The sequence below is a fragment of the Vespa mandarinia genome, chromosome 22 (genome assembly GCF_050613455.1).
Source record: "Vespa mandarinia isolate Hongniang chromosome 22, ASM5061345v1, whole genome shotgun sequence".
NCBI lineage: Eukaryota > Metazoa > Arthropoda > Insecta > Hymenoptera > Vespidae > Vespa > Vespa mandarinia.
The window spans coordinates 1710001-1720000 of record NC_140831.1 but is presented as its reverse complement, the minus strand read 5'-3'; the positions used below and the strand labels follow the sequence as shown (position 1 = coordinate 1720000).

General features: G+C 26.1%; 4 protein-coding genes across 12 annotated transcripts in view; 3 read left to right on the top strand and 1 right to left on the bottom strand.

Moving 5' to 3' along the window:
• Positions 1-451: 451 nt before the first annotated feature.
• On the top strand, positions 452-4172 carry LOC118442857 (uncharacterized). Of its 4 annotated transcripts, none has more exons than XM_085663447.1 (6): positions 452-470; positions 1029-1091; positions 1773-2119; positions 2212-2483; positions 2572-2803; positions 2992-4172. In XM_085663447.1, the coding sequence occupies exons 2-6, from the start codon at positions 1063-1065 to the stop codon at positions 3162-3164; spliced, it is 1053 nt and encodes a 350-aa protein (XP_085519573.1). In that variant the 5' UTR covers positions 452-470; positions 1029-1062; the 3' UTR covers positions 3165-4172. The 4 variants fall into 4 exon arrangements, with proteins under 4 accessions (XP_085519573.1, XP_085519572.1, XP_085519571.1 ...); XM_085663446.1 differs by lacking the exon at positions 452-470 and adding an exon at positions 569-587; XM_085663445.1 differs by lacking the exon at positions 452-470 and adding an exon at positions 676-793.
• Positions 4173-4971: 799 nt separating this feature from the next.
• Positions 4972-8104, bottom strand: LOC118442583 (FGGY carbohydrate kinase domain-containing protein). 3 transcript variants are annotated; one of them, XM_035868358.2, is made up of 11 exons: positions 7967-8104; positions 7319-7565; positions 7123-7234; positions 6810-7047; positions 6582-6706; positions 6309-6491; positions 6019-6226; positions 5780-5930; positions 5636-5710; positions 5254-5531; positions 4973-5159 (listed from the first exon to the last, which is right to left on the bottom strand). In XM_035868358.2, the coding sequence occupies exons 2-11, from the start codon at positions 7493-7495 to the stop codon at positions 5069-5071; spliced, it is 1638 nt and encodes a 545-aa protein (XP_035724251.2). In that variant the 5' UTR covers positions 7496-7565; positions 7967-8104; the 3' UTR covers positions 4973-5068. The 3 variants fall into 3 exon arrangements, with proteins under 3 accessions (XP_085519664.1, XP_035724251.2, XP_035724252.2); XM_085663538.1 differs by lacking the exon at positions 7967-8104 and having other exon boundaries at positions 4972-5159; positions 7319-7523; XM_035868359.2 differs by lacking the exon at positions 4973-5159 and having other exon boundaries at positions 5343-5531; positions 5629-5710.
• Positions 8105-8281: 177 nt separating this feature from the next.
• Positions 8282-9295, top strand: Pop5 (POP5 ribonuclease P/MRP subunit). Its single transcript, XM_035868361.2, has 4 exons — positions 8282-8485; positions 8627-8772; positions 8841-9010; positions 9102-9295. Exons 1-4 carry the CDS (start codon positions 8454-8456, stop codon positions 9222-9224), a joined length of 471 nt encoding a protein of 156 aa, XP_035724254.1. The 5' UTR covers positions 8282-8453; the 3' UTR covers positions 9225-9295.
• A 470-nt stretch (positions 9296-9765) lies between these two features.
• Positions 9766-10000, top strand: part of corn (microtubule-binding protein cornetto) — a 31281-nt gene continuing 31046 nt past the window's right edge. The window contains exon 1 of one of the 4 annotated variants that reach the window (XM_085663494.1): positions 9766-9881. The gene's annotated coding sequence lies outside the window, so the exon portion shown is untranslated. Of the gene's footprint in view, positions 9882-9936 lie in introns of those variants that run through there. The other 3 variants (XM_085663495.1, XM_085663496.1, XM_085663493.1) reach the window with 3 other exon arrangements.

The following is a 10000-nucleotide window of genomic DNA, read 5'->3' as shown; positions in this document are numbered from 1 at the left end:
ATGTTTTTACATTTTTTTTACATTTTACATTTTTACAAACATATTTATACGTCGACTGGAATCAAAATAAAAAGGATGAAATGATTATTCGCAATTCTTTCGAAAGAAAATGCGTCTAATATATTTGATTATCGACTGAGGATAAATAGATTTTCTTTCGTACCGACTAATGATAAATCTGGAATTTACTTTACCATTGACAAAAGTACAATTTGACATATCATTTTAATAGAAAATTATTTATTGGAGCATCGTTAATAGACTAAAAAAGTGATATCGTAAAAATTACCTAAAAATTCGAAATAGAAAGTTGATTTTCCCATAATCATCTGTAATTAATAGGACGACAAAGCTTCATTATTAGCTATTCAGTACGTACAAATTCGAAAGAACGCTGATTGGTTACGTCGAAGTAATTGAGTATTTTGAACACGCATGCGTATTATCGTCACCTCGCGTATATCATCGAAGTATATATATTACATATCTATTATAATTAATTTTCTGTCATCGAGAAAGAATGCTGGATACATGGACGAACGATAAAACATATATCAAGAAGAAATTTTTTCCTCGTATCTTAAAACGTAAACAAAACGTTTATAATAAAAAAAAATACTGTGACGTGTTTTATGATTAATTGAAATCATTACATATTATATTATTTCTCTCGTATATATAGTTTTATCGATCGATTATGCAATCAATCGATGAAAACAATCGAGTATAATTGTTAAAAGTAACACCAGACGGCGCATAGATCGGATGGTAGTTGAATAACGCTGTAGTTGGAGTTAGTAGAAATCCCTTCTGTCCCAACTAGACAGTAGTGGTTTTGATTGTTTTTTTTTCCGTTTTTTCTTTTTTTTTCTCTATCTCTCTGTCTCTCTCTTTCTCTATCTATCTATCTCTATCTCTCTCTCTCTCTCTCTATCTATCTTTTTTTTTCTCTCTTTTTCTCTATCTCCTTACGTTTTTCACTTTGTTTATATATTATGTTAAATTAAATTCGGTGTATTTTTGTATAGTTACGAGTACATAATATAAGAGCGAATGTGAAAGATGAAAAATGCGAAAGTGAAAACAGCAAGGTAACTATATAGAGATTAAAAGCTTTAGATTGTTCCAACGATACTTGTTGCATGCGGTGCGTGACAAGCTGCATTTGTTTACATACACTTTGTATTTTAATGATTTTTCTCTTACTCTCTCTTTCTCTCTCTGTCTTTCTCTCATACTTCCTCTCTTTCTCTCTCTCTCTCTCTTTCTCTTTCTCTCTCCCTTTTTCTCCTTCACGATCACGTTTACATAATATGATAAATTAGTAAAGTTCATTAGCATAGAGTAATAGCATTATGAATGAAATTCATGGACCTTGATTAAGAATGACTTCTGTATTGATTTTTTTCACCCTCTTGTATTCTCCCTAACTTCAAATAGCTTATAACATACAAATATATAGTAGAATGATATAGAAAAATTTTGTATTTGAAGATTATAAACATATATAACACTGATTTATAATATTAAGTTTATAAAATTGATTTATTTGTTGATAAATAATATGTTTAATAATAATAATGATAAAAATAATAATAATAATAATAGTAATGATGATAATAATGATAGTAATGGTTTAAGATATTTGAAATCAAAAATTTTTTCATTTTAATACTTGTGAAATTTAAAATATATTTAAAAGTTCATCTTTATATTTGTATATATGTGTATATATCATTGTTTGATATTAATAATTTATTTATATATAACAGAGACTGTTCGGACCATTTTGGGGATCAAGGAGGATATTTTGATGTTGTAGTACGTCCAATGTTACAACAAGGTCACGAAGGAGAGTTATGTGGTTGGTTAAAAGAAATGAGCTTAATTCGTACCGTCTCAAATTGTCCTCATTTGGATTGTAAAGGAAGAAGTTTGGTTTGGAATCCTGCCAGGATAGTTGATAAATATAATTGGACTTGTCCTGATTGTACTAAAAAACAATCTATCAGAGAGAAGTCCTTCTTTTTAGGGATAAAATGTGATTTAAAATTGTGCCTTCAATTGATATTAGGATGGTGTCAAAAGATTTCATATGAGGATGCTGCCTCTTATCTTGGTTAATAGTTTTAATAATGTTTACAATTTTTTAATGTCAAATATCTTTAATAAAAAAAAAGTATATTAAGAATTGTTACAATATATTTTCAGATATTAAAACTCATATAGTTAAGAAAGTCTATGAAAGATGCGACGAAGTTTCAGAAACGTATGTAATGAGCCATCCAGAAGATTGGATTCTAGGGGATAAGAGTACAATAGTAATCGTTGATGAATTCCCAGGGGGTTGTATGACTAGAAATTATATAGATACAAGTACTAATAAAAAACGTAACAATAATTCTCATACTATAGTGTGTATAGCAGAAGCAAATACTTTGCCACCCCGTATGTGGTTACATATGATAGAAGCAATTCCAGAGGTAAAAGAGTTAATGTTAAATGCATTTTTACATTTCTTTCTTTTTTCTTTTCTTTTTTTTTCCTCATACATCAATATTACATTTTCAGCCAATCAAAATGGATAATATAAAAAAGGATGTTAGTAAATGTAGTATGGTCGATGAGGCCTTGAAAGAAATAACACGGCACACAGTACCTGGAAGTTATATTATAGCTAATAATAAAGCTCGTTGCTGTAGCTATGAATCATTATTAGAATTAAAGCAATATAAAGTTATTAGCGTTGAACAATTACAAAAATTTGATCCCCCAGGAAAGGGTAAACTTCTTGAGAATTTAGGTAAATTCTTTTCTTATAATTTTTTTCTTTTTCTTTTTTTTTTCTTTTTTTTTTTTTCTTCCCCATGTATTTCACTGCAAATTTATTTATCACATCGTCTATTTGTTCTTTTTTTCTTTCTGTTTTCTCCTTTTTTTTTCTTCTTTTTTTTTCCTTCCTTTTTTTTTTCTTCTTCTTTTTTTTTTAAGAAACTATTTGGCAAACGGGAGTAGAAATATGTGAAGAAATTCAAGAAACTACCCATACATTGGGTCAGCATATAATATCAAGGTATCTATGGAGACAAAGATTTGGCTCTTCGCCTTCAACGGCATTTCAATACATGTTAAATCATATAGCTGAATGTTTTCGATTTTCTTGAATTTGAATCATTCATCAATTCTATTGAATTTATTCTTTTATATTATCATTGTTATTTCCCTTACTATTAATAATATGGATATTACTGTTATACAGAAGGTAAATATTTTTGGATGAATAATCAAAAGTTAACATTTTTAGAATATATGGTAATAATGTTTTTTAAATATTACGGTCTGTATAGATTTTAATACAGATTATAAAGAAATAGCACAAAATATTTTCTGAATAGGATAAAGAGAGTTAATATTTAAAAAGAAAAACTTTTTACAATATTAGCAAAAGAATTTTTTGAATCGTAAAAGATAGATAAAAAAAAAAAAAGTTTTTGAAATATTCTATCAGCACTTTAACACTTTTGTGGAGATGGTTATTCGCAAATTAATGATATATTTTATATAAAATGTTGTCTTATGGATAGTATAAATTTACTATCATTCATGGTAAACACATATGCTACATGTCTTCCAATTAATTTTTGGAATTTTGTATATTAAATTGTATCTTTAAAACAATTGTTGACATCTTATAGCTATATATCATTATACAAGATTAAAAAAAAAAATTATCTTTATTTTGATTAAGTCTTAGATTGTATTTTTATGTACGTAATGTTCCAATGATATTTATCATTTTGATTTAACATATTATCATAGATACAGTTGATGATTTGTACAGATTCCATCAGAAGACTGATGATGTTGATGGTAATGGAATATTTCCAGATACTTTAATACAATAATATGAAATACATTATTGCTTTTTTTTTTTTGTTTTAATTCATGTATACTTTTTTTTTTCTTTTTTTTTTTTTTTTTTTTTTTTTCTTTTCTTTTCTTTATTAATGTTCATGTGTATTGGTAAAAAGGGAATATCTTAAAAGATTTTGAATTTAAATGTATCAAAGTATCATTTCAATCGACATATGAAATATTTTGATATAAAAGAAATGATAAAAATTATTATTGGCAATTTTTCTTGTAATTGAAAAAAAAAAAAAAAAGAAAAACATTGAATCTGAGATAATACTTTTTTTGTGAACATAAGTAGCATCATATCCAAAGCATTTTACCAGTATTATAACAAATATAATTGTACATGCGTGATAGCAGGATAAGTTTTCCTTAATCATGAAAGAAAACCATGAGAAATCATAAGTTCTTTAAGATTAAGTTATGAATGGAATAACTTATATGAAGAACTATTGTTGTGATAGAAAAAAAAAAAAAAAAAGAAAAGAAATTATTGCTTCCATATATTCCTATTGATTTTTCATATTCTATATTTATTTCCACATTTTATATTTTAATAAAGATTTAAATTTTCACCAAAAATATTCCTCTTCAATTTATATATTAAACAAGTAATAATCATTTGATTTCTGAAAACGTAACGCATGAAGATTCCACTGAATTTTACCAAAGTACGTTACTATTGTTTTTTAGACTTGTATAATGATATTAGAGACGCCTATTCTTACTACTCGATATTTTTAAAATAAAATGTTCTCATTAAGGGACTTTTGATATTTTTTTCAAAGATGAAATTTGTAGCAATACTGTTATGATTATGTTTTTTTTTTTTTTTACTATATAAATTAGTAAGTTAAGTATATAGAAATGTATTAAAAATTGTTAAGCACATGATAAGCACACATTCTTTATATTACAAAATGTAATTTGTGATAAAAATAAATATAACTATATATTGTATTCTATATATATATATATATATATACACATATATATATTTTTTTTATTTTACATATAAGTACAAAAGATCTACAAAGATTTGCACATAATACATATAAAGGTAATATAAAATATCTTCTTTTTTTTTTTGTTTTCATTGTAATAGCAATAACTTTATGCATTATTAAATGCTAATTAATAGATAATATTCAGATCAGGTATTTATTTCTTCATTCATAAATTTATCATAATCTCTCTGATCTTGGACCATTCTTTTAAAAACTTCGTATTTTCGTAAATGATATCTACAATGAAAAAAAAGTTTTGCAATTGGAAAAAAAAAAAAAAGAAAACCACATTCAAGATCAAAATAAATAATAAGTAATAAATAATACTTACTTGTAACATTCAGTTTGTGGTTGTATAACTTGTGCTTCACCTCCCATTGACTTTATAGCAGCGTTCATAGAAACAAATTCCCTTGCGGCATATGATCCAAGAATAGCTGCACCTATCAAAACTGATTCCTTTTCTATAGGGCAAAGTACAGGTAAAGCCAAAACATCGGCTTGAATTTGAACAAACAATGGATTTTGACTAAGACCACCGCAAATTAATATACTTTCAATTTCATAACCAGCAGCTATTAAAGTTTCCAAAATATATTTCGTACCATACTGAAATAATAATAATAATAATAAAAAGGAGAAAAAAATATATGTATATATAAATACAATTATTAGATGAAATATGCTTGTAAAATAAAAATTTTACATTGTACCGTCAATGCTTGTATCGTAGCTAGATATAATATTGCTAAGTTTTCCTCATCCACTGATAAGGAGAGACCTGAAACCTTAATTAAAAGAAATTATACGTATTATTAAATTATAATATAAATTTTAATTATTCATTAGTTATTTACCATTCCTTTGAGCGTTGGATCAGCAAGAGGAGAACGATTTCCATGGAAATCGGGCCAAACATGAACATATTTTGTTAAATAGGATACATTTTTTATATTCTTTTTATTTGCTATAGTTTGCAACAATCCAGATAAATATTGTTGAATGTGCCTGAAATAAATAATGTTATTACTATATCCGTATATAATATGTATACAGTACATACTGTCATATTAAACATTAATGCTTTGAAAATTACATATTATTTTCTAAAGATTTAAGGATCTTAGGAGTAGCAGGATGTGTATCAATCACATGGTCAAGTAATTTTCCAGTTGCACTTTGACCACCTTCGTGAAGCCATAAGCCAGGAATCATAGCACTATAATAAGGTCCCCAAATACCATTAATAAATATTTTATTTTCATTTACAGCCATGTGACATGTTGATGTACCGCATATAAGTGCTGCAATTTTGTAATAAAATTTTGTCCATCTTCAAAATATATAAATACATATTGAATTTATTTTATTTAATATTTTACATACCCAATCGGCTAGATAATTTATTAGATATGCCAGGAACTGTACAACCTATCATACCAAGTCCACCAGCATGTGCGTCAATAAGGGAAGTACCCACTGCTGTTCCCTTTAAAAGTCCTAATTCTAATGCTGCTTTTGCAGATAATCCTTGACCAACCGGTTCTCCAGGTGCTTTTACCTTATTACCTTTAGAAAAATAATACTTTCATTTATTTTATAGCATGACATAAGAATTTAGTATAATATTATATGAGATATCAGAGAGATTATTGATACCTAATTTACTCCAATTATTTTCTTTAAGATCTTGTAAACCAATTTGATTAAAAAAGTCTTCCTTCCAACCATTTACACCTGGTTCAGCATAATAATTCCATTTACAAACCAAAGAACACAAAGATCTATAAATATAAAGAAAAAAAAAACATGCACGCACACGTAAGAATTTTTATAATATTTTAATTAACAAAAAAAGAAAAAAAAAGAAAAACAAAATATCATTACCTCGATTCAGAACCAGTTGCTTTCCAAGTAAGAAAATCTGGAAGATCAAAAAGTAATGCCGCGCGATTCCAAGACAATGGTAAATTATTTTTAAGCCAAAGCATTTTAGGAGTTTGCATTTCTAAAGAAACTTTCCCACCTACGTAACAAAGTATATCATGTCTAAGACAATTAATAAAATCTGCTTCTTTTTGAGCTCTATGATCCATCCAAAGTATAACATTTTGTTTATCTTTTCCTAGAAATATTATTTATGAGTAAAAAATGTCATTTATAAATGTTCATTTGTTTAATTGTCTAATTATTTTTTTACCTGATGGACTAACGCTGACTGGTAATCCATTTTTGTCTATGGCTACTAAAGAACAAGTAGCATCAAATCCAATACCTTTAATATTATTAATTGAAGTGCCTTCTGTAACTGTCTAAAAAAAAAAATAAATAAGATAAAAACAAAGAGTACTATTTAAAAATATACTAATTTAAAATTATTAATAGCAATCACTTACCTTTACTACTTTACAGACAGCACTCCAAATATTATCAGAAGATTGTTCATAAAAATCTTTCACAGGATTAAAAATCTCAAGAGGGCATACTGCAACTTTTATAATTTTGCCATTTAAAGAAACTAATGCAGCTCTTGCACTTCCGGTTCCTACATCAACGCCCACAAAATAGTTCATGATTTTACTTCCTCAAATTTCTGTACTTAAGAATATTGTATTGTTCATTAATAAAAGCCAACTGAATATTCTGTACAGAGAAGAATCATTATGAATTTTAAGCAATAACTTATATGGTTATCAGTTGAAAGAAGCATGCTCTAATCATGTATTTAGATTTTAATGTCATATGACCCTGAGATAATGTTGACCTTAGCAAAACATAATATAGGAAGTTATACAATTAAAAATTAAATCATAATATAATGAATCATTATAAAAATATTAATTGACATAGATGAAATATTTTTTTATTTTAATTCAACAAAAAGTTCAATAAATAATTAATACCATTAAAGATCATACAATATTACAAATATATATTTGAATTATTAAATGCAACATCATTTACATTTTTATACACATCTTATCAAAGTAAGATTTACTGTGACTTAGGTTTGTTTTAAGATATATTATATGTAATTTACTTACTTTCAAGATAAGATATGAGTGACGTTTACGTAGTAAACTGCTATGCATCACTGTATAAAAAATTGACATTCTCTACATGTTACCTTGACTCTCAATAACATCATCTTTTTATGCAACGTTGTTATGGATTATTCCTTTCGTTAATTTCTGTACTTAATAATTTATTAATAACATTTGAAAATAAAATGTTATTTATAAGAAAACTTTTACATAAATGTATTATAAACGTAAAAATAATTATACAGATACAATGTTATTAATTATAATGGCTTTCACTATCGTACGTTTTTCAAGAAAGCCACGTGTGCAGTAAGCATGTGCGTCTATTATTGACCTAACCATTAAACAACTTGATAGACCAAGATAATGAATTCAAGTTTCTCATATTTATAACTAAGTGTAAAAATATAAATATAATTGATTATTATATTTAATAAATGGTATAATATATGTGATTTATCCATTATATTTTAAAGATATAAAATATATGACATTTATAATGGTTCGTTTTAAAAACAGGTAAATAAATGTAATTTATAGGTTAAGTACATTTATGTAGGTTAAGTATTTAATATAAATAAACGTTCACATATAATACTTTATTCATGAAACAACATATGATTTATCATTATATAATATCAATATTTTTGTACATTATAGATATATCGCAGTTGAAATAGTACCTAAAATTGAAAATGACAAAGCATTAACGTTGAAGTCAACGGCATTACAGAATGCTATTCAGGAAAAAGTACAACAGTTATATGGAGATTTTGGATCGGCTGCAATAAAAGCTGGATTTCAAGGTAATTTATATAATAATCAATGTTACATATAATTATTCATATGTAAGATCATTCACTTGTTGTTGCAGCAAAATATTGTAACGCACAAACAAGAATAGCACTTATTAAAAGTAGACATGGACCGCATAAATTTATATTAAATTCGATACCATTGATAAGCGATGTCGATGGTCGAGCTGTAACAATAAATATTATTTATGTTAGTGCAACTATAAAACATTGTTTTATTTTTGTAAGAGTAAGTTTTATATTTATTATACGATACAATGTGAAATAATGTGAAGTGATGTTTAAAACAAATTCAAATATTATTGTTGTATCTCTATTAGACGTACCAGCAGAAGAAGTTGGAAAAAATGTGGAACAGCTTTAAAAATGATAATCAAAGAAGAGAAATGCAAAAAGCATTGATGAAATTAACAGCGTCTATGAAAGATTTTAAACAATATTGAATTAATCACAAATATTTATTGATACATTGAAAATAGATTTATGTTCCTCGTTGAAAAAAAAAAAAAAAAAAAAAGAAAAAAAGAAAAAAGCGTTTGATAATTTCAATTGTAATTTAATAATTAAAATTATGTATATGTTTATGTAAATATATATATATATATATATATATATATATATATATATATATAACACTTCATTAGAATTGATTTAACTAATATGTTAGAAAATTATTACTTTTCAAATGTTAAAGAAATAATGTTGCAAAATTCAATAAACGATCGTACGATTAAACGTATTAGGAAAAAAAAAAAAAGAAAAAAAAAAAGAAAAAAAATAAAAGAAAAAAAAGAAATAAACAAATAAAAAACTAATAAATAAAAAGTTAATCGAAATTAAATTCGAATGGATTTTGAAAAGTGGCGCTGTTTACGCGCCTTTTAAGCATCGTAGTATAAAAACAGCGCGTAATTCAAATTCAATGGGAAATTTCGTTTCAACGTTGGTTGCTAGCAATCTATGGTGGGAGAAGGGGGTGTTAGTGTATAGGGCTGGTTGGTGATCGCCGGCAGTCGTCGCTGCGGCGTTGCTGCAGTTTGTACAACGAACATTAAGGAATCTTGAGAGAAGGAAGAAGCACGACACGACAATAGAATCCGGTAGTGCTTCCATATAAATCTCGTATTATAATAAAAAAAACAAAAAAAGAAAAAATTATATATATATATACATATATATATATATATATATATATATCGCATTTACGTGTTATCTCGTT